Source organism: Pangasianodon hypophthalmus, chromosome 16, assembly GCF_027358585.1.
Source record: "Pangasianodon hypophthalmus isolate fPanHyp1 chromosome 16, fPanHyp1.pri, whole genome shotgun sequence".
In the NCBI taxonomy this organism is placed as follows: Eukaryota; Metazoa; Chordata; class Actinopteri; order Siluriformes; family Pangasiidae; genus Pangasianodon; species Pangasianodon hypophthalmus.
The window spans coordinates 19,566,770-19,593,952 of record NC_069725.1 but is presented as its reverse complement, the minus strand read 5'-3'; the positions used below and the strand labels follow the sequence as shown (position 1 = coordinate 19,593,952).

The following is a 27,183-nucleotide window of genomic DNA, read 5'->3' as shown; positions in this document are numbered from 1 at the left end:
GCAACGCAGACTGCACACTGTACTCGTTGAAAATATAAAGAGGAGCTTCTACAGCATCTTTCCACAATACAAGTAACCTGATTAAACATGTTATGGCATTTAAACAGTTTGTTTAACAGAGTGCGAGGGCACAGAGCATTGTCAGCGAGCGTGGTCATTAAAATGAGTGCTATGAATTGTGTACACACAAAATTTCAACAATATGCAAAGAAACTGTTGCACTCGTTTTTAATGACCATGCTCACTCTGCTATACTGTTTAAACCCGACGCCATTTTAAACATAAAACAGGTTTACTAGCAGCACACAACAGCAGCCAACATAAACAGAGCTAAATAAAATGCTTAAGGTTACGTATAGTTGCTCGTTTTGATTCGGTAATGAAGAGTACCCAAAAAAACAACAGTCTGGAAAAAAAAAATGGTCTTGATGCATCTCTAGTCTTGATCTTTAAAAAAAAAAAAAAAAAAAAAAAAAAAACCTCTACTGTAATTTCTGACCAATGTTCACTTCATACAATACTTACGTTGATGTTATCCAGAACGACAAAATACTTTCCACTGAGGATGGGAGGACATGCCTGTATAACAGCATACCGTGATTCCATGATAATATGCATCCATACCGTTACTGATGATCTACATACCTTTGTATAGATTTATAGTGATTTTTAAAAATGACAAAAAAAAATAATTCCAGGCAAATCTCATCTTGACACAATTCTTAAAACAATAGCATACTTTTTTAAAGAACAGACAAAACTGTATTTGTGCATTGTAATTAATATAATAATTTAACACTTCCTGCATTAAATTATGTTTAAATTATTCATACCATTCCACCTCTAATTTTCATATACATGTCAAAAAAGAGAACATTGCTATTTACACACACAATGAATAAAATACGAATCAACTGTATGCTTATACAGACATCAGCTAGAAATTTCTTTCCAGCTCGTACCAGTCTGGTTGTGCCCTACGAGCTAGTAGTCACTGAGACAGTCCACACTGCTACAACCCTGTCATATATAAATATACTGAAAAGTTATAAAGTTATAGTGCAAATGACTGACTAAACAGTAGCATACATGTTACAGAGCAATGCAGCAGTCCTTTGGTTGATCCTGATTGTCTAACAGAAGAGGATCAATCAGTAGTAAAGCTAAAATCACTCATTAATTTAACTTTTTTGACAAAGCAGTACCATATAGATGTAAAAAGAAGGAGACAGAAAAATGGCTGTTTGATACAACTGCAATAAAATACGCAAAAGAGTACAGATGAATGAGTGGGTAACATAAAGAAAAAAAAAACCCTAACTTGTATGCAGCGTTACTCCGTTATGGAGTTGCTAAGGTGACTGTGGTTATTTTTTAATAAGGTGTGGCCACGAATTCATACATAAGAATAAATTAAGATTTATTTCATTTCCACGAAGTATTTAATTCGTGGTAACTATTGAGACAGAGAATCTTTAAATCTAAAATTTCCTTCCTTTTCACTTTTAAAGGTACTCTAAAATGCTACAACTTGTGATTGGGATACATGCAAAAGAGAAAAATATTTCAGTTCAGGGAAGTCTATAGTTCAGCTTTCAGTACTATGTATAGAAGAACATGTCAAACTTTCGCCACATGAAGGGTTTCTCCCAGACTGGAAATCATATGTCTTAGATGCATTAAGGTTATTCTCTACTCACTATGGTACATAGTTTGGACACTACTTGTTGCAATGCTTTGTGGGATTTCACCTGAGCCCAAAAAAATCCACTATACAATAAATATAGTGATTGCAAGATTTTTTTTTTTCTTTCAGCAAGCGCCTGAGTTATTGACCAAAAAGCCAGTTTAATTAACACTTGTAGCCTCTGAGCTCCATTCATTAAGGAATCTCGTTCTCTCGTTTGTCTTCTTGTATATCAGTCATTTTTTTCATCACATGGGAACCTGATGTAGGCAGGCAGTTACTCCATCACTGACTGCTGTGAGGCACTTCCTGTTCTGTCTGATTTACACCCATGTTTCTGGCTGACTCCTGGGTCCTTTGGGTTTCCCAAAACGTGTTCCAAAACCTGCGGAAACAGAGGGAAGGTTGCCAGACTTTTTATATTTACACGTATTAATCTATCAGATGCTTTAATTTATAAATATAGTGATTTCTGAGGACCCAAGAGTAACCAAGTTATGACCAACTGACCAGAACCAGGAGCAAGTTGTGAGAAGAACAGAAGATGTCAGGAACACAGAGACAGAAGTTTATCATTGCTCTTTGGCTTTTCAATGTAATTCAATTTAATTTGTACAGTACTTTGAACAGCTTACATTTAGATCCCTAAAGAGCAAACCAGAGGCAACAATGGTGAGGAAAACCTCCTTAGATGACATGAGGAAGAAACATTCAGAGGAACCTGGCTCAAAAAGGAATCTCTTCTCAGCAACACCAGATAGAGCGATTATAAATCATTACTCTTTCATAATTGTACACCGGTCTTAGGTACAGTATCCAGGTGAGATTAAACACTGAAGCAAAGGTGAGACTTGAGCATAAACTGTTTTTTGGGAGGTGCATTCTTTAGGGTGTCCAAGCAGGACATCAGTAGCAGGTATGTTTTTGAAGAGGTTATGAACAAGCTACAGGGAATTGACAGCTAATATCATGTAAACTACTTGTTTGAAACTGAACTTTCAAACAATTTAAAATTGCAGTTGAAAAATACACTGCATGACCAAAAGTATCTGGAAACCTGACCATCACATCCATATGTGGTTCTTCCCCAAACTGTTGCAACAAAGTTAGAAGGACACAATTGTATAGGACGTCTTTGTATACTGTAGAATTACAATTTGCTTTCACTGGAATTAAGGGGCCTAAATCTGTGCCAGCATGCCAATGCCCCAGTGCACAAAGTGAGCTCCATGAAGACATGGTTTGCCAAGGTCAGAGTGGAAGCACTCGAGTGGCCTGCACAGAGCCCTGACCTCAACCCCACTGAACACCTTTGGGATGAACTGGAACGCTGACTGTACCCCAGGACTCCTCACCCGACATCAGTACCTGACCTCACCAATGCTCTTGTGGCTGAATGAGCACAAATCCCCACAGCCACGTTCCAAAGTCTAGTGGAAAGCCTTTTCAGAAGAGTGGAGGTATTTATAACAGCAAAGGGGGAACTAAATCTGGAGTAGTCAACAGTATGCTTTACTTCTTTTTCTGTACAGGGTTCTGTACAAGCTGTGGCTAGTGTCCAAAAGAATGAGGCAAAAATAAAGTTTCTTACAGGGTTGCTGGGTTTACCCCCCATGACAGGAGCATGAGGAACAATCCAGTGGACCTTACTAGGATGCCCCTATTCAGATTTCACTAGCGCAGTATCAGGTACAAACCACTAGATGGAGATCTCGAGCCAGACCCAGGACCCACTGGAGGATTATATCTCTCGTTTAGCTTGGGAACATCTGGGAATCCCCAGAAGGAGCTGGAATCTGTGGCTGGGGATAGAGACGTCTGGGCTGACCTTCTCAGCATGCTGCCACCGCGCCTCCAACAAGGAAGTGGTAGGAAAATTTAAGAGCTTGGGCAACTTTTGGTCCAAAATTGAAATTGTGTTGCACTTGTGTTGGTTGTCTTTGGACCATTTTTAGATCAGATTCCCAATGCCATAAAAAACAGAAATATAGCTGCTTTTAACTGGCCAACTTTTGGCCCAAAAATACTTTTCATTCCCAAGACTGGACTTCAACTCAACCATATTTGGGCTGGACATTTGGACCAGAAAGCAAAGTCCTCAACTCTCTGCTCAACTATATGCTTGGATTGTATCTTTGCAAGTCACCGTGAATCAAACCATCTGCCAAAAATACCTATAGTGCAAGTTGTTGAATAAGTAACAGGTCCACCTCCAAAATTCTGGGTTATTAATGCTAAAGACCATTACATCACAAACATTCCAGTAATGTAAGAAGTACATTTTGTGAGTACAGACATGAGGAAAAAGTTCTTACTAAATACGAATCCTGTAGTAGCACCATGGTTTGGAGGAACAGAAGCAGACCCAGGAGCATCTTTCACTGCAAACAATGTTTTTTTGGGGTTTTTTTTGTTAGTTAATATACAAAACATTGCAGAATGTTAGACCCGCAAGGTCTACCATTTTAAAAGTAGAATAGAAAGTTAATGATTTATTCTCACAATACTCACTTTTCTGTTTTCCTTTCCACAACCTCAAACTCTGTAAGGAACAGACAACGTCATAATACTTTATAATCATCCTGGATCATAATGACCATGCATGGTTTTGCTAATCTACAGCTTTTCATACGCTAATGACTACATTTCTCTGACATAAAACAAAAGGAAGCTGTAACAAGAGAACCTTGGTCCTGGACTTTTTGGGTAGTGATGTCTTCTCAGGCTGCTCCACTGCAGGACGTCTGCTGTCCACTGATATCTGGTCCTCTGCTCTAGGTGATACTTCAGGAAAAACAAGAAAAAAAAATATAAAAGTGTGGAGGTTGTAGTGGAGCCAGGGAGAAAATAAAATGGATTTTAGATTAAGAATTGAGGCTCGTATCAGTTACCAGACTCTGCTGTAGCCCCAACATCTGGATCAGGCTGAGGAACCACAGATAAACACTCTGCAGAAGGGAAAACAACACATACTTTAATGAAGCAGGCACTAATAAAGAGACAGAAAACATATAATCTCCTTTTCTAATGTTAAGATAAGGTGAAGCCTCAACCACCCCACCCCTATGATTGAGTTAATCATCAACAGCTCCTTCTCTTTGACCGGAATCTGTCTCGGCTATAAGTCATGTTGGAATTAACCTTGCATGTTGCTAGATATATATGTACATGTAAATGTAATGAGTCTAAAGAATAAGATAATAATAACTCAACTCGATTCTCAATTCTGATTGGTCTGAAGGTGTTGATTAAATTCCTGACTGCAGTTCCACCTGCAGGGTTTATATTAATATGGTATTGTTTCTATAGTAACAACTTACATACGGACTGGTATGGAGGATGCTCCACAAACGTATCAACACTGATATGGTGAAGTTTGCATTTGTGGAAAGAATCTCCAGTGTCAGTGCTTTGGAACAGTCAGAGATAGAGCTGTACCTTTAACTTTTTGACATGAGAAGTTCTTCAGGACAGATGGCTTTGCACTTTGTGTTTTTCTCAGTAACATGACAAGCTATATGTTTTTGTTTTATTAACTTTAAAAGAAAGGCTGGTGAGGGAAACGATTGTTTATAGATGCTGTAACATCAGTGATAACAGGAACTAACTTGTTTGGTGAACTTTCCACAACATTAAATGTAACTATAAATGGATAAAATAGTATGATGTGTCATTCTTTAATAAATAAATTATGGTAGTCATTGGCAAATTTCTGCAATATAAGAGCAATAAAACACTTCAGAACATGCTGTTATAGGAAAATAATCAACTTCAGGTTGGTAACAGTAACTCCACACCACCCTGTCATTGATTATTTTCCCAACAGCACACTCTGTCATGTTCTCCTCCTGACTTTGTGAAGACTGAGTATGTAATATGTAGTATGTAAATATGAAACCACATTATGAAACCAAGTTATGCAAATAAAGATATGACTCATGTCTAATCTTGACTTGAAGTGAATTATGACTTGTTTTGGCATTTGTTCTACAGTTGATATATTTTCTTTGCAACTTATAAAGAATAAAAGTGGAGTGGCAGTTGAAGTTTAAAAATTTTAGATAGAGTTATTTAAATACATTAATTCAATTGCTTCAGTCATGGGGCATGTGCTGTTTGAAAAATTGTATTAGCGGAAATTGTGACTCAATGGAAATGCCTACCTTGTTTTGAACTTTTCACTTTAACACTCTGTCGGAAAACAGAAGCACACACTTGTACCCTCAGAAAACATTAAACAACAGACGTATGTGAATCATTCACTGAATCATTTAGCTCATTAAGAACAAGCTGGTTTTCATCAGACTGCATTCATGGCTGCGTAGTTGGACATTCCATGAGCCAGTAGTGCCAGTGGTTATAGCTTAGTGTTTAGTTTCCCAAAAATAGTGTGAAAGGTTTATAGTTAAGATCTTAAATGGGAGAGAGGAAGCATTCAAAATGAGGCTCATTTGATGATGCTATATTGCTTTTTGGATCAAAATATTGCATAGTATATTGTATTATTTTAATTCTTGTCACCATCATTAGCAACTTTTAGGAAGTAATTAGTGTTAAAGTTGCAGAGTGTGGCACATTTCTTTAGCTGCAGCATCTCTGTGTCTGCTATTTTCTACACACAGTTGAATGTAATGGTAAAAATCCCGAAAAGACATATTAATCACCTTGCTTCTGGTCATCACCTCTAGGAATGTCCTGGGCTGGGAGTTTCCTGCCCACTCAGATGAGGTGCCCAGTCTCTGACTTTGCTGGACTGTGTCGGACTGACAGGAGGCGCTGTTGCTCTGAGCTGTAATAAAAGGAAGATTTAGTTCATTAGGATCCTGCGGAAGTATTTAAAATCCACAAGTCGATCAGAATTACACCCCAGACATGTTTGCTTCCGCTTAGCCGTGTATCTGTTGTATTTGGGTACAGGCAACTGTGTGGACATGCTACACTGGTTTTCCCTTTCTGTAGATCAGCATGAGTGATTCCACGATTGGGGTGCCATTACAAATATGTAAAGTAAGATGCATTTTAAATCCAGTTAAAGTGTCCATCAAAAGTTATAGATAAGTAACTTAAAACATTTAAAAAAATCCATCCACAGCACTTGGAAAACAGCATTTTCCATGAGCCATCCATTAAAGGTTATGAAAAATGTAAATTTTCATTCCATGACATTTAATCAACCCTGTTATCTGAACAAATTCACTCTGAGGAAATATGTGGTCACACATCTTCCTAAAGGTAGATGCATCATTCGAATTTCTTGAATATCATGAGAAGAAGAAAAATCATATCTTGTACCTTTATATTTATTCTCAGTCACTTTGAAAGTATAGCCCTGTTAATAATTCTTTTTAAATCATTAATAGAAAAATGTAAGAATCATTAGAATGTGAACATTTTGTGTGTATTTGCTAATTCTATGCTAAAGACTCAACCCTGTTTCTCATTTAAGAGCAAAATGCAGCCATTTTCCGCAAAGATACTTTGTTAAAATGAAATATTGTCTGACATGGGTTAATGTTTTCCTTAATGGTTCAATGCGTGTTTTCTTTGATTCAGTGTTGAAAAATGATTGAAGTGACAAGATCTAAGTGGCACCCCGAAGGTGGAATAGCTCGTATGACCTCATCATACCTTCTTCTGTGACTACAATATAAGATTCTGGGGTTCTTCTAGGGAGTGGAGGAGTAAGAGGAGCTGGTGTCCCTGAAGCTGAAAATGCAAAGAAAGACAAGACGTTGAAGAAGAAACATGGGTGCCGCATGTATGAAATATCTTTCATTAAATAATGAAATGTGGATTGGGACGGAGGCAGATAAAAACACACTGTACCTTCCAACAGAAAAGAATCAGGTGTGCGTTCAGGGAGAGGAGGAGTGAGACTTTTTGAAGGTTCTGGAGTCAAAAATGAAAGATAGATAAATCAGTTATTAAGAATGAATTCCATTTTATTTGTATAGCACTTTTATCAATAGACTTTGTCACAGAGCCACTTCTGGATGTATATTTGGATGACTAGTGAGCAGGCCAGAGGATAGTGGTTGGGGAAAAAAAAAACTCCGTGAGACGACATGAGGAAGAAATGGGACTCTGAAGGGAACCCACCTTTTTCTGCATGACAGTGGATAGTGGGATTATAAATCATTATTTGTACTGGTGTAGAGAGAAAATGCAGTACTAAATGTGTTGAAAGACACAATATACACAACTGGAGAAGTTTATTTTACCTTGTGATGGTATGTGAAGTGGCGCAAAAGGCGTTAACTGGTTGTTAACTGGAACTGGAGGGAAAGGAGATCATAACTTTGGTTAGGATTCTTCGAGTTGCAAAATAAAGCAAACGCTTTCACATGAATGCATTCTTCTTGTATGTGTTTTGCAACAACATATGCATTTAATGGACTCACCATTAAGTGACAGTCTATTTCTTAAACTCTGTAGGGGTGAACATATATAGGCGTGAGTCTACTGTGCGAGACATACGTTTACATTGACATTTAAGCATTTATCTGGACCTGACTCTGATACAAAAGATCACAAGACTACCATCTGATTGACCATAAATGAGAGAAAAAGTACTTATAGCCTACAGAGAGATCAACAAAAGTAGTCAGGCATACTAAAAAACACTAGTTATCACTTGGATTAATACAACCCTACATGTTAAAGAAGACCAACTTGCCCATAATTAGACCTACACATGGTTTTAATGAGAATTAGCACTACACATAGACATACAAACTGGTGATAAATTGGTAAGGTGTTGGTAACCACAAGCCAACAGAACAGCTTCAGTGCACCACTACTGGAGCGATGAACACCGTTCTTCTAAAACTGGTGTTTTAATGATGGTGGTAGACAGTGCTCTTTAACGTCAGTCCAAAATCAGAAGAACTTTGTATTGATTTGCAGTGACGCTTCCTTCTAAGGAGACCAGCGTACCCAAACCATGTTCAATAAATGTCGCCCACATTTACAGCGTAACAGTGCCACTGGGTTTTGCTGTAATTTGTCACCCACCTGTATACATACATACACTCTCAAAGTAGGACTGTATTGTACATGTATCCATAACAGAGAATGTTCAAATAGGTTTTTATTAGTCTGCATCATGTAAATCCCACTGACCTTGCTCCTGGACCAGGACCTGTTAAAGTCTGGTACATCTACGTTTGAATTCCCAGACCATTCAGAAGATTTCCCGACCCTGAGCACAGTTTTCTCGGGCTTTTCTTGTACCGCAATCCGTAATAAATCTGTTAGGAGACAAACAGTGCCTCAGGTACGTTCAGCATATATTTCACCATTCCGTTGGTTTCCATTTCAGATCTGAATGCATGGGCATGATCAGATCTACATTTACCAGCCACTTTACTAGGAACAACTGTACATTCATGCAGTTACACAATCAGCCAATTATGAGGTAGCAGCACAGTGCATAAAATAATGCAGATACAGGTCAATAGCTTCAAACATCGAACACATCAAATATCAGAATGGGGGAAAAATATGACCTCAGTGATTTGGATGGCATAGTTGCTGGTGCCAGATGGGCTAGTTTGGTATATTTCAGAAACGGATTATCTCCTGGGATTTTCATGGACAACAGTCTCTAGAATTTACACAAAATAGTGTGAAAAAAAAATCCAGTCAGTGGCAATTCTGTGAGTGGATACACCTTGATGATGAGAGAGATCAGAGGCCAGACTGGTTCAAGCTGACAGGAATGCTACCTTGATTCAAATAACCACTCTTTATAACTGTGGTGAGCAGAAAATCATCACAACCTGTCTAGGTGGATGGGCTACAAAACAGAAGACCACAATCAGGTTACACTGCTGTCAGCCATGAACAATAATCTGAGGCTACAGTGGGCACGGGCTCACTGAAACAGGACAGTTTGAAGATTGAAAAACATTTCACGTGGTCTTGAGCTGTATCTGCATGATTTTATGCATTGCACTGCTGCCGCCTGATTGGCTGCTTATATAATTGCATGCCTGACCAGGGGTACAGCTGTTCCCGTGGACATGAGTGAATGCATTCAGATCTGTGATGAAAAAAGTATAGACAGTTATCTTTGTAGGACATTCAATACATGACATGAGCTACTTTTCTACCTTCATCATTAGGCATTTCAAAAGATTCTGGAGTTCTTTCTGGCAAAGGCGGTGCAGGAGACGGAGGGCTTCCTCCTGTAAAGAAATAGCATTCTTACTAATTTAACCAGATCTACAAGGTAAAGTCTTAACTTAGTCCCAGTAATAGCAGTTTTATAAGTATTTTCAGACTCTTACCTCCATTTGCTGAAACAGTATCGGGTGGGATGACCAACGTCAAGTTCTGGTCGATGCTCATCTCGCCCATATTGCCTGTGTCACCCTTATCAGCCGTATCGCCCATATCGCCCATATCGCCCATATCTGTGGCTAAAAGACACATTGAAGGTTTATGCATAAGCTGTGACATTTGTCACCCTACTACTGGTCCATGGAAAACTACAGTGAGATGGATAAGTCTAGGGAACCAGCGACAGGAACAAATCCCACAGAGATTTTCTATGTCCTATGAAAATGTAAAAGGCACAGTAATGTAGAGGAAAAATTCACCCTGAATGACATATATATTAATCTTCATAATTAAGGTGTCCAAGTGTCATTGACTGAATTGACATTTTTAGTTTAAATTTCTTTCAACATTTTGGTCTATTTTCACTTTAACAGTTTTCTACATTATCCACAATGTCTTTTGACTGCCTGCTGATAGTCATGGCAGTGGAATTAGCCCTTGCTTCATCTCTTAAAGAGAGTGATGCAGTGGCATTTTAGTCTTTTAGTCAGTCCAGCTCTCTCAATTATTCATTAGTACACTCTGCTCAAACAGATCAGGTCCAGCACCAACCAACAAATTAGCACCAGAATCCCTAAGCACATCACAAATACCTCAATATAAACACATTTAAAGTGTTTCAGGGTGGATTTGTCCATTAAATCTAGTGTAGAGGAAGTAAAATTTAACTAACTAACAACTTTGAAAGGCTTTGTGGAGAATTAAGTGCATGCAGTTTAGTAGGAAGTTAATGCCAAACAAAATATTAGCTTAGACATTGAAATTCATTTTTAATGGAGTCATAAATATATACTGTACCATTCGGTAGAGACGAATCAGTGCACTGAAGAAGAGTAGGAGTGAGAGTTTGTGGACGTTCTGGAGTCACAAATGACAAAATGAAAAAATAAGTAACTTGAAATAATAATAAGTGATTTGATTGACTTATTGATTGATTGTAACAGTTGTAAATATGGCTGGTAAAAGCCTGGGGTTGCAAGCTTGCTTATATTTACAAGGCAGACATTAAGTAAATTAGTTATAATTCTTTAAAACCTGAATTAATAATGAGGGTTATGAGTCTTGAATTTAATGAGACTGTGTCACTCAGAGAGGATGAATCACTGATTTGATAGTAAATTTTACAGATATTTCCTGTAGTCATTGAGTTTTTAGAACACTGTCTTATTTTACAAAGTCTTTTATTTTGGTAGAAGTATTTCTTGCATATAGAACAATAATGTTGGTCACAATGAGACAAAAATTTAAGAGATAATACAAGAATGCAGCTAACCTTCATCAGCCAGAATGTAGGATTCTGGGGTTCTCTCCGGTAGAGGAGGAGGACTGTCCTCATCAGACATAGGTGTAGTCACACCTGGCCACAAACACACAAATACAAGGGTAGTATTATTAGATTATTAATCTTCTAGGCACTTATATTTCCAGTTTATAAACCTGCCTCTGCTAAACTAAGATCTTCACATACTACGTGTAATAAAACAAGTATGAAAATTAAACATCTTTGATATTAATTAGACTTTGATCATTGAAAAATCCTTGGTAGCCATGGAAATACATGACACATGAATATTCTCACCTGTACTATTGTCCTGCATTGGCAGTTCAATACTCTGACTTTTAAGATCCAAAGTGGGGCCAGTGAAACAAGGGTTCTTCATGCAGAGGGGTACTGCTCCTGTACACTCTGTAGACCCAGTGGACATAGGAGAATCTGGGCCAAAATATGGATCCTCCACTGTAAGACAAATGGAAGGAATCTTGAGAAGAGCACCATCATTGTTAATTTCTGCCTGATGCATGTGATGTGGGCTGGACTCCTGTACTGATGTTGGTCTGATGGGATTATTGGATTTCAGAGTGTCAGTGTGCTGGGTTTGGTTTGTTGTAGAAGTTTCAGGTATCTGGGGCTTATCACATCCAGGATCTGCTTTCTGAGGTCGAGGAGGTTTAGGTATCTGGTACTTTTGGTATCCAAGATCTGTTTGCTGAGTTGGTGGAGGTTCAAGTATCTGAGACTTTTGGTATCCAATATCTGTTTGCTGCAGAAGAGGAGGTTCAAGTATCTGTGATTTCTGGTAACCATGATCTGTTTCCTGACATGGAGGAAGTTCAGGTATCTGGGACTTTCTGCATCCAAGATCCGCTTTCTGAAGTCGAGGAGGTTTAGGTATCTGGGCCTTGTGGTATCCAAGATCTGTTTGCTGCAGAAGAGGAGGTCCAAGTATCTGGGATTTCTGGTGTCCAAGATCTGTTTCCTGAAGTGAAGGAGGCTTAGGTATCTGGGCAATTTTAGACTTGGCCCAGTTCTTCATGTCATTGAGCACATCTGTTGGTGTGCGTTTGGGGCCCAGTGGACTGGCAGATCGCATATGAGGTGGCAGTGGCTGCAAGACTGCACTTGGTGCAACATGGTTGGATAATTCTGTAGGAACTTCCTTTTCAGGACACCTGTGAAAACAACAGAATAATTGAACAAATTGCAATGTTCTCAATGGAACCCCCATTTATATATCTCAGAGCTGGACAAGATGGGAGCTTACAATACCTGGGGTCATAGCATGGATGCGGCCTATTCTCTTCTACAGGCTCTGGCTCATCCTCACTGAAGTCTGAAACCTTGCTGTCAATATCTACAAGGATGGGTGTAGGTGCAGCTAGAACCTGATTTATGTTAAAGGACAAATGCTCATCATTAGGCAACAATCTGACTTCTTCTGAACAATTTGAATTGCTTGAGTTTCTGAAAATTCAGGAAAAGTAATTCCAAATATTGTGATTTCATGTAATGTGTAAGTATTCCAAAGATAGCAAAATTATGTAAAAGAAACAGCACCAGTAAGACACAGTTATAATCTTATAATGCCTATCATGCCATAGGGTACTAGTTGCCACAGTCGGCTATTTTTACTCACTCCTTTTTGAAAGATAGGACACTATATGGCCAAAGGTTTGTAGACACCTGACCATCATACCCATATGTAAGCCTTCCCCAAGCTGCTGCCACAAAGTTGGAAGCAAACAATTTTGTATAGGATGTCTTTGTATGCTGTAGCATTACAATTTTCCTTCATTGGAACTAAGGAGCCCAAACATGTTCCAGCATGACAGTGCCCCTGTGCACAAAGCGAGGTCCAGGAAGACATGGTTTGCCAAGTTTGGAGTGGAAGAACCCCAATGAACCCCTTGGTATGAACTGGAATGCCATCTGCACCCCAGGCCTCATCACCCAAAATCAGTGTCTGACCTCACTAATGCTCTTGTGGCTGAATGAGCACAAATCCCTACAGCCACATTCTAGTGGAAAGCCTTCCCAGAAGAGTGAAGCTTATTACAACAGCAAAGGGGGAACTAAATCTGGAATGGGATGTTCAACAAGCACATATGGGTGGGATGGTCAGGTGTCCACAAACTCTTGGCCATATACTGTATGAACCCACATCAATTGTCAAGGTAACAATTGGTGTTTTTAAAAAGTATGTAGAACAAGTGACACGTTTCTAATGTACTATAACTTCAAAACTTCAAAAATCAAGAATGATATTTATGTTTTTTTTTTTTTTTTTGCAAAATCCTATAAGGGCTATAATGAACACAGATTAATGGTAAATCAGTATTAGGCGCTAAATCCTGTATGGGTTATCATTTGATCTGTTTAGTTAATCGGAATTATATTTGAGTTCTTCATACACCCTAAACAACTCGGTGAATTTGTGATCTCACCTCCATTCTCTTTGAGTTTGATTCTATCATCTGCAGATGCGTCTCAAACAGGAATTTAATCGTTCTGTACACCAGTACATACTGCTCCTATAGATAAAACAAAACAAGAGAAACAACTGAGGAATTTATAATACTCTATATTCTTGACCTACCAGGTTCGTTTCTTTATTCATCAGGGTTGTGCTGGATGCAGAGTTATCCTGGGAACACAGGGGCAATCCTCATGGACATGGGGAGAACACACAAAACTCCTGACAGGGAGTAATCCAAGCTCAGGAATAAACTGAGGACCCTGGAGCTGTGAGGCAGCAATGCTACTCACTGTATCATGTGGCCATCAACCAGTTTTTTTTTTTAACACAGGAAAAACAAAATGTAGCTTTACCTTAGTTTGGACTATGGAAGGCCTCTGTGTTCTCATGTCCTGAACCAGGTCATAGATGCTGAAGTCCTCTGGTATCATCTAAAATTGGTGGAAACTGACAGGTAAATATCTAGAAGATTATTGTAGATTGTTTAGGTCAATAGGTACAACATAAATGTTTGCTCATCAGCATCTTTGCTGTACATTAATAACCTATGTAGTGTGAAACAGTGTTAAGTAGACTTAAAAAAAAAACAACAAAAAAAAACACCTTACTTGTTTTTTCAGTAGGTTCCAAGTGTAGTCAATGACACACAGTGCCCCTGTCCTTCCACAGCCGGCACTGTAAATCCCCATAAACACCAAATTAGATTAAGAACACTGTCAAAATACACTATATGGCCAAAAGTTTGTGGACACCTGACCATCACACCCATATGTGTTTCTTATAATAGCTTCCACTGTTCTGGGAGGGCTTTCCACTAGATTTTGGAATGTGGCTGTGGGGATTTGCACATTCAGCCACAAGAGCATTAGTGAGGTCGGGCATTGCTGTCAGGTGAAGAGGCCTGGGGTGCAGTTGGAGTTCCAGTTCATCCCAAAGGTGTTCAGTAGGACTGAGGTCAGGGCTTTGTGTAGGCCATAGGAGTTCTTCCATTCCAACCTTGGCAAACCATATTTTCATGGACCTCACTTTGTGCACAGGGGTACTATAACGCTGGAACATGTTTGGGCCCCTTAGTTACAGTGACGGGATATTGTAATGCTACAGCATACAAACTTAAAAACAACAGTTTGGGGAAGGCCAATGTATAGGTGTGATGGTCAGGTGTCCATAAACTTTTGGCAATATAGAGTACATTAAGACACACTGCACCTTGCTCACGAGTCAGCAAAAGAGTGAAATTATCACCAATTATCACGTGAAATGTAGTTTTCCCAGCAGCCACAGAGCAACACCCAGGAGGCATGTCTTAAAGATGGAATTTGCATCTCATCAAGCCACTATAAAAGCTTTTTGCATCATTTTAACCTCAGCACTGGAAATAATGTAAATTTCTCATATAGCATAAATAAGGTCTCTAAGTCCTCTATGTTCTGTCCCTTAACTTGGTTTTAAAGCAACTGTAAGCTGTATGAGTTTTTTCTGCAGACTCGGTTCTTTTTTGCAACAAACCGTTCCATTAACTGTGACTGAAGCTAATTCTGGTAAGACGCTCCTCTGCTGCATGCAGCATGCAGTATGTGTGAAGCGCTCTGTTTTACCATGCTAATGTATCATGTCTAGACAGTTCGGAGTGTTGACAAAACACACAACCATGTATACTTGAGGTCATAACATATCAGCTGGCATGCCTGGTGTGAACTGTAAAAGAAAGTATTCATTCGTAGATGCTGCAGAGTGGATGATGAGGAACAGATATGACCATCTTTTTCATCCATCACACTGTCCAAACAGAAACAAGCGCTTACACAGACTGAACAGGTGACAGCTGACAAAGCTTTAAAATGTTTAAATGAGTCAAGAAAACAGAAGGAAAGCCAGCAGAACATAACAGGCACCGATGTGGGGAAATAACTGTTGATAATCGATGAGGCTAGTGATGAGGCTCATGCTTAAATGCTAAGAGTGACTTTTACCTAGGGTGATATGACAGAGACTGAATGATGCCGATAACCAAAGTGATAACTCATTTCCCACTGGTAACTTATAATTCTTTACAATCTGTCAGTAATGTTGTTTTTCTGTAAATATAGCAGATTTATAAATGTAGAGGTAGTTGGGGAGTTTTTCAGTGTATCTGGAATGAAATCTGTAAATGCAATTTTGTCCCTTTTTGACTTTTGGAGGTAAGCAGAGTTTAAACTGTTAGAACTTGTGATTGAGATGCATGCAAAAGAGAAACGGTGCAGTTTCCATAGCAGAATTATATATAGTAGAAAATGTAAATATTTCAAACAGTGTTATACATGCAAAATTTATTACCATTACCAGGGCATTCAAATCTTTTGGCTGGCATATGGACCTCTTAAATAAGTGAAATTAATGTGTACAAAAAATTGACCTATAATGGAAATTATATTGAGGCATTTTCTGTCTTCTCTCTTTAAAGACAAAACAACAAACTTCATAAAAAAAAAACTTTTTTTCATTACATAAGCCCTACATAACATATCCAGTATTGCTTCATAAAATAGATGCATGTGTCACAAAGCTGTAGCTGCTCCTAAAATAAATTGTCAGTGATATTCTCACAGTTTTTCATGCTGACCAGAAACTAGGGCTGGAAATTACGCAAATCATGCGAGAAACAGCTTGTTTGATTTTTTTTTTTTTTCCAGAAATGTTTTTCAGTTCACTTGAACAGTTTTATCAGACCAAGAACACACACCAGATGTCACATCAGCATGCCTGGCTTTATATTAGAAAAATCACCTAAACATCACAAGACAAAAATATTGCACTATTCTGTTGATTGTTGTATAAGTTTCAAAGCATTGCACCATGAGTTAGGCTTATGCTTCTTCTGCACCCACTGAGAACTCTAGCTTTACTGACAGACCTGTGTGTTTAATTGGCCAACCACCTGCACGCATTTCCTGTGTGACTACAGCGCACAAACCATAAAAGGGCAGACTCAGGGTCTGCTTCTTGTGTAACCTCAAAGAGGATGTTTTTTTTAAATTCTACTTTTCACTGACATTCAGCTAAGGTTCACCTGCAGTGGATGCAGATGGGGACATCATCCTGCTCCTGGAACATACGCATGTCCTGCAGCATCTCCAGAATGGGGGGGATGGAGTCTGGAACACCGTGATCAGGCCAGTTCATATAGTGCAGCTGCTTCAGTGTGCGAGATGACTGGGAGAGAAACAGGGTTGCAAATTTATGCTCATCATACTCTCTAGAGCACTTAATGCAAAAAAAAAAAAAAAGAAAAAATTACGTCAACTAATATGATGCATATTTACACAACTACTCACATTATTATAAGTCACCTTCAGGATCCTTATCAAATAGTCTCCCTTGTTCTCTTCTGATTCCTGCACAAGATTGAACAGAACATTTTTAGCACTTCTTAAAGTCTTCACCTCTGAGCACTGTACTATCCACGGCACACTTAAGCCAGCAGCTGCACTTCCTAGTCTACAAAATGTAGAAGTTCCCTGATCTTTATCTTTTAGCAGAAGTTTAGATTCATTAGCTACTCGTTATAGATGCAAAGTACTAAACATGACAGGAATTACTCATCTATGGCTGCTGCACGATGGACACACGAAGGTGTTCCTCTGCAGTTTTATTACAACTTTTAGTTTAAGATTAATTTTAGGAACTTTCCTCAAAATCATTACAATCAGTCTCATCTTGGGTTTCAGTTTTCTGGATTTTTGAGGAACGTATAATTTGGAAATATAGTTGTATCAACTACGTAAGGGCTTTGAGTTGTACTGCATTTCGTAACACCAGGACAGGAAATGTGGTGTGAGTGAAACAGGAAGTGTCACTTACACAGTATATTGTAAATGGCTCACACACAAATACATCCACCATAGTTTCAGGCCAGTAGCGCTCACACTTTTTCTAAAAGACAAGACTCATATTCAGACTTCATAGAGGTTAACCATTTATGTGAAACCAGAGCATTTACAAGTGTGCTACAATAAAGCAAAAAAGATCCTTTTTTTGTTTTTTTAATACATAATGAAGGCGAATTATAGCACAGCGTGTTACAGCAAAGCTTACCCTTCCCATTTCAAATTCCCTGCAAGCCATCACGACAACCTGAGGAGAAAGAGAGAGAGAGAGAGAGAAAGAGAGAGAATTCTCAGGTTTTAAATGACGTGGATAATGTAAAATAGTTTCTTTTTTTTTTTTTTCCTGCAAACAACTGTACCAGTAAATGGGTCCATTTAAATTTTAATAAATAACAGTGAAGCGCTCACCTGCACATTGTATTCCCAAAGCATCCTCCAGAAGTCCAGAACTGTGTGTGGCAGTGGGCCTTGAGTGGCAATATATTCCATTGGCCCCCAAACTCCCTACAGTAATTTAGAAAAAGATGCAAAGCAGATAAATGATTCATACCTGATAGAGATCATGGTTTTCACACTAAGTTTTATACTGCATTACATTCCATCTGTTCATTTGTCTTTATAATGTACAGCATAAAATCAAAACTGAAATTTCTACATCATTCGATCACCTCCCTGGTCATACTGTGAGTGATACTCATCAGTATCAGTTCACTTAAACTCAAATCAGTCCATATGTTGGTCTAGTATCAATCACTTTTTTAAAATGTAGTTTTCTATCAGATGTGGTTTTTGTCCGTATGATTTTTAATGACATCTCACACAAAAAATGTTTACCTCAGAAATATGCCACATTCAGGAAGCAAAATGTGCTCCGTTTGCTGTTTCACATTGTCTTTAACTTGACATTAGTTATTTTTTTGGTGGTAAGTCTTACTGTTTAGTCTTAAAAGAAAAAAAAAGCACTCGAATGGTAAGAGCAACACAGCTCACATACCCGGATGAAATTGGCATTGATGTAGTCCGTGTCATTTTTGGAGGTGTTCAGTGAGAGCTTCACTCTGCTGTGGTCAACTGTGGAGAAACACAATCACTGAACTCTCTTCAGCATGGCCAGGAGAGTAGATAGTGGTGATATACTCACGGGCAGTGAGAGTGACTCAGACTGAGCGTCTAAGTCAGTAATAGTCGCAAAAGAGAATTTTTCACTCACATGGAACAATGTCCTTATATCTGTTCTTCTTCGCGTTGTCCTGCCTTTCCGCAACCTTGGTGGAGTAGGTCTTCTCTGTGCGGTACTTGGTGGACTGCCTCTTCAGTTTCTGATTGAGGAAAAACAAAAACAATATTTAGTCATGTTTTACTTAACTTAGTTACGTTTTACTTAGCTTAATTATGTTTTACTTGGCCCTAGTTATGTTTTATTTAGCCTAGTTATGTTTTACTTAGATTAGTAATGTTTATGTAGTTGTTATTATTTTTATTAATTTAAATTTTATTAATGAGTTTATTAAAGTTTATTAAAAGTTTTATTTAGCTTAATTATGTTTTACTTGACTTGTTTCTGTTTTATATAGCCTAGTTATGATTTACTTAGTTTAGTTTTGTTTTACTTATCTCAGTTGTAATTCACTTTGCTTAGTTATGTTTTACTTAGTTATGTTTTATGTAGCTTAGTAAAGTTTTACTTAGTTTTGTTTTACTTAGTTTAGTTATTGTTTACTTACCTTTATGTTTAACTTAGCTTTGTTATGTTTTACATAGCTTAGTTATGGTTTATTTAGCTTCGCTATGAGTAAGTTAGTTAAGTTTTATGTAGCTTAGTAATGTTTTCCTCAGCTTAGTAATAATTTATTTCGCTTACTTATGTTTTAATTAGCTCAGTTACATTGATCAAAATCAACATGCATGGTTTACTTACCTTAGTTATGTTTTACTTAAGATTTGTTATGTTTTACATATCTTAATAATGTTTTATTTCACTTAGTTATAAGTAACTTTGTATGTTTTACAAAACATAAGTAAGATTTGGCATGTTTTCCTTAGTTATGTTTCATGTAGCTTTGTAATGTTTTACTTAGCTTAGTAAAGTTTTATGCAGCTTAGTAATGTTGCACTTAGGATAGTTATGTTTACCTTAGTTGGTTCACATAGCTTAGTAATCTTTTATTTAGCTTATTAAAGTTTTACTTTGCTTAATGTTTTAATTAGCTTAGTAATGTTTTACTTAGTAATGCTTTACTTTGCATAGTTGTGTGTTCCACAGTTATGTTTTACTTAGCTTTGTTACATTGATCAAAACTAAAATGCGTGTTTTATTTAACTTGCTTATGTTTTTACACAGTTATGTTTTAAGTAGCATGGTAAAGTTTTACATTGTAAAGTTTTACTGAGTTACATTGCTCAAAAACAACATGCATGTTTTACTTTCCTTACTTATGTTTTTACAAAGATTAATTATATTTTACTTATCTTAGTAAACTTTTACTCAATTTAGTTATGGTTTATGTAGCTTAGTTACATTGATCAAAAACATCATCCATGGTTTCATTAGCTAAATAAATTTTTCTTAGCTTAGTTATGTTTTTCTCAGCTTAGCTATGTTTTATGTAGCTTAGTTGTTTAGCAAGATTAGTTATATTTTATTCAGCTTAGTTACATTGATCAAAAACAACATGCATGTTTTACTTAGCTTAGTTATGTTTTCTTAGCTTAATTATATTTTAATTAGCTTAGTGATGTTTTGCTTAGCTTAGTTATGTTTTATTTACATTAGGAATGTTTTTTCCCTTGCTTAGTTACATTGATCAAAACATATGCATATATGAAATATGCATATGCAAATATATTTTTATGCAAATATATTTTACTTAGCTTACCTATGTTTTATGTAGCTTAGTTAATATGCATGTTTTACTTACCTTAGTTATATTTTGCATAACGTATTTATGCTTACTTAGCATAGTTATGTTAGCTTAGTTATGTTTTGCTGAATATGCATGTTTTATTTAGGTATGTTTTGCTTAACAATATGCATGTTTTGCTTACTTTAGTTATGTTTTACTTAACTTAGTTATGTTTACTAATGCTTTATTTAGCTTAGCTTAGCTACACCCTTAACTACCCCCCATCCCGCTCCAAAACCCTATGCTTGAATTATATGCTGCTGCTACTGTACATTGCGTTGGAGAAGAAAAAAAAGGGTCTCTCAAATGCATGATGTAAATGTACTGAAGAATAAGAATGCAACAAGAACTCACTAAAGTGAAGTGAAGTGGTAAGAGCAGATTTTCTGAAAAAACTAAATATTATGTTATTTTCCTATTCTGCCCCTTTTTTATTATCTGTTTTACAATCTGTACCACCAGTGTTTCATGGTTGAGGTTTGAAAGTCATGTAAGTGAGACTGTGTGTTTTGCATGCCTAAGAGTAACTGTTTCCCCTTAGTTTGTTTGTCCCACAAGAGAAAGACCATCGTAATTAGATAACTTTCCAACCACAGCTCACATCTCAGGCAGTGCAACAGAAGTACTCCTCAAGTGTGTCTTTACCAGCAGTACAAAGCTCACTTACCGACTCAAGCACCCACCACTAAACATTCAAAAAACTACTGCATTTTAAAGTTCTTCTGGTTCAAAAAAGTGGTTCTAGGCTCAGATCTGCATTTTAAAAGGTTTAATTATTTTTTTCTACGGAAATATGTTAAAGACGGCATAGATTATAGATCTGCATGTCGTCATTGCAGAATAACTCAGTGCTTCTATTAAAACAGGTTTAGTCAGGTCTTCATGAGACAGATCCAGTTTGACAGAATTGTTACCTCGTGGTTAAGGGAAGCAAATTCCTTTTTTTGCACCATGTCAGTGCATTCCAATCAGAAGACAGTGTTTGGGCAGGTAGACAGCATTTTTGGGCTGCATTTGCACACTCCAGAGAAACGTACTATCCCAATCGAAAGGAAGCTGCCCACTGAGATGCCTAGTTTTGGCCAGACTTGAAGGGAGCATAACAAGTATCCTTCTTGGCCAAAGGCAATCCCATAATTCTGTTTGCCAGATAACACACACAATGCTGTACTAGTGGTCCTAGAATGTGTTCACGATGCAGTAATACATCATATAACTGTAGCAATAAAGCAAAATGCTGGAAGTGGCACCTTAAATGAATTAAAAATTATTACTGCTTTTAACCCGCTTGTAAAATTCGATCCAGACAGCAATCAGACAGAGATCCAGGCCAGAGGACATCCTCTTAGCTCACACTACATGAATCTACTCATGTTTGATTGGCCTTCTGTTGGAGTCAGGAGGTCTGCATTTACGTTTAATGTTCATTTATTTCACAGATGTTTTTACCCAAAGTGACTATAGCCAATAACCCAGAGAGCAATCCAAGCTAGATAAGCATTAGCACAGAATTGTAACCACTGAGCCACCACTGCCAACAAAGCAGTTTCTATTTAACAGGAAGTGATTTGGATTTTAGTGACAGAAGCATGGCAATGTCATGTATGCGCACAATCTCTGTTAGCATAAACAGTACTTTGCAAAAGTCTTAAACACCCTAAATCTTTGTCCTAGAGGTTTCTCTTACCAGTTGATTTAGATTTTATGAAGCTGCCCAACTGTACCTAAGATAACTGATGTAATTCATGATAGTCAGCGTAGAAGTGATAGCCAACATTATATTTACGGATTAAAGTGGGGACTGAGACCACATTGAAAATCTGGGATATATATTTTTTTTTATTTAAAACTGGAAATAAACAGAAACCTTTGGAATTTTGAAAACTGTAAAACAAAGAAAGGTCCAAAATGTTACAAAGTGTTACACAAACTTATCCATGCCAGCTCAAGTGTACAGAGGGACAGGGACATACCAAATACTAAGAAGTTCTGGAATTTGTGTAAATACAGTCAGGTCCATAAATATTTGGACATTGACAAAGATCTTTTATCTGTCTATCACAGTAAATTGGAGTTAAAATTAAATAATTAAATAATAAGATGAGCTTAAAGTGCAAAATTTAAGCTTTAGTTTAAGGGTATTTAATTCAAAATTGAAAGAAAGGTGTAGGAATTACTGCCCTTTTTTTATGTGCTTCCCCAGCCTTTCCTTTTTTAAAGGGACCAAAAGTAATTGGACAAACTAATAATCATAAATTACATTTTCATTTTTAATACTTGGTTGCAAGTCCTTTGCAGTCAGTGTTTGCCTGAAGTCTGGAACCCACAGTTATCACCAAATGCTAGGTTTCTTCCCTGTTGATGCTCTGCCAGGCCTTGCAGCTGTCTCCAGTTCCTGCTTGTTCTTGGGGTGTTTTGCCTTCCTTTTTGCCTTCAGCACGTGAAATATATGCTCAATAGGATTCAGTTCTGGTAATTGACTTGGCCATTGCAGAATGTTCCATTTCTTTGCCTTAAAAAAGTCTTGGGTAGCTTTCAAACTATGCTTTGGGTCCATCTTCACTGTGAAGCTCTGTCCAGTGGGTTTTGAAGCATTTGTCTGAATCAGTTCCATTAGCAGCATAAATGCTCACACCATAAAATGAGGTGGTATGCTTCGGATCATGAGCACATCCTTCCCTTCTCCGTACTCTTCTCTTCCCATCATTCTGGCACAAGTTGATCTTTGGCTCATCTGTTTTTTTGAGGCTTACTAATGGTTTACATCTTGTGATAATCCCTCTGTAGTTACTTTGGTGAAGTCTTCTCTTGATTGTTGACTTTCTTACAGATATGACTGCCTTTGGAGGGTGTTCTTTATCTGGCCAACTGTTGTGAAGGGGTTTTTCTTTACCAGGGAAAGAATTCTTCTGTCATCCACCACAGTTGGTTTATGTGGTCTTCTGGGCCTTTTGGTGCTCTTGAGCTCACCAGTGTGTTCTTTCTTTTTTAAGAAGATATGAAATAGTTGTTTTGACCACACCTAATGTTTTTGCTATCTATCTGATCAGTTTTTTTTTTTATTTTTCAGTCTAATGTTGCAATGCTTCACTGTCAGAGACAGCTCTTTGGACTTCATATTGAGAGTTAACAGCAACAGATTCCAAATGCAAATGCCAAATTGAAAGCAACTCTAGAACTTTTATCTACTTGCTTGTGTAAGTGAAATAATGAAGGAATGAGGGGCTGGGCATAAAGGCACCTTATTGTACTTTTTTAGGCTCTGAAGAATCTCCATTTATACTAACAAACTGATAAGAGATAATCAGCCAAAACTTATATGTCCATTAAAATGTCGTGGTTAATAGTGCAATTTCTGAATTCAAGTCCAACAACACCAAAATAAAAACATATCAGAGGCAAGCAGTAGGTCATTGACCACAATAGCCACCACTAATTCTGTCCTAGGATGCTTCCTGAAAAGAGACAGAAATATATTCTGGTTCTTTCTTCTTGGAAGACATCACCTACTGGGCAACACTTTTCTCCAAAATCTGAGGAGATTGGACATTCTTGGTGATTGGATGGTAACTGAGAGATGAGTGGAGTCAAGATGTATTTTTTTTTGAAGAATGGTCTAACAACAGCTGTCTTTAAAACAATTTGCTGCAACAAGCTGAGGGACAAGAGACCAAAGACACTCTTTGTTGTCTGCTAGCGTACTCATGTCTGCAGTTCATGAACCATCTTTTCAAGGGTCCAGACTTGTCTCTTAGGAAGTGAAATGGCAGGAATGTGTCAAGTGATTTGTTTCTGTCCAGTACATTGCAAGAACTGACTGTCTTTTTCATTTGTGATACTTTGTGCTATCTAGAGTACAAATGCATGTCTTCAAATCCATTTTACTGCCTTTCTTCATAAGCAACAACTGATGATTCAAAAACAGGGAGCTAAGAGTAACAATGACTTAGAAAGGAGAATGGAGAAAGCGTGTCCAAGTCCATGTTAGCTTGTGCTTCATCTTATAGAAAATAATACCTGGAAATATTCTTAAGAATATATACATGCAAGTGACAAATTAAAGGAAAAAGAGTCTTAGTAGACACCACAAGCCACCAGAACAGCTTTTTTATGCCTTGGGATTGATACTGTAAATTTCTAGAACTGTACTGGAAAGATGAACACCTTCTTCCAAAAGATGGTGTTTTGATGAAGGTGGTGGAGAGGGATGTCATCCATAAGTGTTTGGTTCATTTGGTTATAGCATATAATTTATTATAATTTATTCATCCCCATTAAACCATTCAGTGAGCCCTCAAGCCCCGTGGATGGGGGAGGGGACTTCCTGGAAGAGACCACACCCATCTGAATAGAGGTAAAGGTGATCAATCAAATGAACTTCTGAGGGAACAAGCAGAACCAAACCAAGCCAGAAAAATAAAAAATAAACACACTTCATAAGAGAGCCACCAGTTTTTCCTTTCATTTGTCCATTGTCTGTATGTTGGGTCTTTTGTAATAAACTGCACAGTTTTATTGGTGTAAATTGTAAATTGGTCAGTGGGTGAGCAGTTAAGAAGGATGTGTGCGTATCAGTGTGAAATAGGCAAGAAAGAAAATATGTTTATGTATTTACCCTAAAAATGGTCTCCTGCAGTCTAATATAAATATACTTTTAATAACAATTATAGTCATTCACACATCAGCCTATCTTTTTAATTTAATAAGAAAAAAAACCAAAAAACTGTTACATAGCACTGACACTGGAGACTCCTTCCATAAATATTTAAAAAACATTTTCTTACAGAAAGGCTTAACAACAACCATAACGATGATTATATATTATTATTTGTTTAATAATATTACATTTTTAAATGCATTTATTATTAGACTAGATTAGGTGACGTGTCCGTATTACAAGTGTCCGTATTACTGTGTATATAGTTGTTACCAGAAATGATAACGTATTCAAACAAATCATGGTAAAAGTGTGTAATTACTGTCAGAGCTCCTGTTAAAGAAAATGAATCATCACCTTCTGACCAATCAGATGTGAGAATTTACATTGCTGTGGTATAAAAAAAATGAGATTTTTTTTTTTAAATCGATTTTCGGATATTTTGATATGCAGAGAATAACCCAGAACAGACGGTATACTGGTTAACATACAGTAGATTTGAGTATAATGGTGGACAGAGAAGGCGAGCTTCTAAGTTCTCTTTTTGACACACTTCCCACTCTCAGAAGAGGAAGTCTTTATTAAGAGTGTTTAGCCACACAGTTAGTCACCAGCTGGCTAGTTTAACTGAATTCTGAATATTTTTCCCTTTTGGCCGGTTATATGAGCCTGACATAACACTGTCACAACTGTCTGCTTGCCTACACACAAACACACACATGTTTATGAATTTCAAATGTCTAGTTGTAGGAAGTCAGTGCAACTCCATTAACCAGATCTAACTGGTGGTTAAGACTGGTGGTATATTTTTTTAAAATGTTGTTGTCTTGACTGCTACACAAACACAGTCACTATCTGAGAAGTTCACAATTTTAAGACAAACCACTGACTCTACTGTATATAACCTGCCTTTTTAAGGAAGCCCCAGTTGCGTGACACTATCATACCAGAAACCACTTTACAATAAACCATACTAACAGGCATTGAAATGAACTCACCAAGAACTCAACAGCATAGGCACCGTCTTCATGAGCTGATGTGGCCTCTTTGCTGGCAAACTGGGCCAGGAAGCTCCTCAGGAGCTGAGCTTGGAGTTCCATAGTGCGGCGCGTCCCCCGGCAGTGCCCTCTGTCATGTCACATGGCTTTGAAGGCCCCAGTGGCTTGTACACTCTGTTTCTCTCTCTCTCTCCCCCTCTGTCTCTCAACTTCTCTCACTCACTCTCTCTTTCTTTCTCTTTCACTCAGCCTGTCTGTCATCGCTCCCTTCAGCTGAGAAGTTGCCCAAGTTTTGAGTTTTGAGGAACCCAAGTGCAGAAGCACTAGATGGGCTGTCGTCACGGAAGCTTGTCAAGAGGTTTCTGTGGTCAGAATAAAAATACCACCACTGTTCTCATCTCTACCTCTCTCTTGCTAACTTGTTCTCTTCTCTCACTTTGCCTCTCTCACTAGTCTTTTTTCTGCTCTCTCTCTCTCTCTCTCTCTCTCTCTCTCTTTTTCTCTCTCTCTCCATTTCTCATTCTGTCCAACTGACACTCTGTGTTACTGGGTCCTAGAGCCGCCCCTGCACAGGAAGCATGCAGTGGGTGTGATTTTGTTTTTGTGTCTAAGACAGAGCGTGTAATAGAGAGAAGGAATCTTACACTGCTATGGAACTCAGCAGGCAGCTGAAGTTGCACGGCCTGTTGGACGACACAAAGGGTGCTCCGGGTGACATTCAGGGTGTAACTGAAGTAGAAACATGTCTGACAGATGGCTGCAATAGATGTCATTGTTTTCCCAGCTACCATACATTTAAAATACAAACATGCCAGTTCCATTTCAAATGGTTGGTTATATATTTGGGTACACAACAAAACCAATTTCAGGTTTACTTAGCAGAATGTTTGACTGACTAGGCCTAAAGTTTTTTAAGGCTACCAAACTCCTTTTTTTTGGCTCCATCTAGGGGGTATTTTTGGAAGTATCCC

The 27,183-nt window shown here is 37.8% G+C and overlaps 1 protein-coding gene across 1 annotated transcript; it reads right to left on the bottom strand.

Moving 5' to 3' along the window:
- Positions 1-455: 455 nt before the first annotated feature.
- ptpn22 (protein tyrosine phosphatase non-receptor type 22) lies at positions 456-26,741 on the bottom strand. Its single transcript, XM_053240950.1, has 29 exons — positions 26,213-26,741; positions 18,865-18,973; positions 18,649-18,725; positions 18,063-18,158; positions 17,863-17,901; positions 17,629-17,700; positions 17,103-17,162; positions 16,838-16,980; positions 14,394-14,460; positions 14,139-14,216; positions 13,754-13,840; positions 12,579-12,694; positions 11,610-12,481; positions 11,304-11,387; positions 10,829-10,888; positions 9,979-10,110; positions 9,802-9,876; positions 8,810-8,937; positions 8,089-8,116; positions 7,909-7,962; positions 7,514-7,576; positions 7,316-7,393; positions 6,352-6,476; positions 5,851-5,878; positions 4,579-4,635; positions 4,374-4,471; positions 4,199-4,229; positions 4,003-4,068; positions 456-2,072 (listed from the first exon to the last, which is right to left on the bottom strand). Exons 1-29 carry the CDS (start codon positions 26,312-26,314, stop codon positions 2,011-2,013), a joined length of 3,087 nt encoding a protein of 1,028 aa, XP_053096925.1. The 5' UTR covers positions 26,315-26,741; the 3' UTR covers positions 456-2,010.
- Between the last annotated feature and the right edge of the window lie 442 nt (positions 26,742-27,183).

Coding starts and splice junctions, on each gene's coding strand:
- ptpn22 (XM_053240950.1), bottom strand. CDS start 26,314: ATGGAACTCCAAGCTCAGCTCCTGAGGAGCTTCCTGGCCCAGTTTGCC. Junction 18,974..26,212: donor CCTATGCTGTTGAGTTCTTG/GTGAGTTCATTT, acceptor TTCCTCAATCAG/AAACTGAAGAGGCAGTCCAC. Junction 14,217..14,393: donor GGAACCTACTGAAAAAACAA/GTAAGGTGTTTT, acceptor CACCAATTTTAG/ATGATACCAGAGGACTTCAG.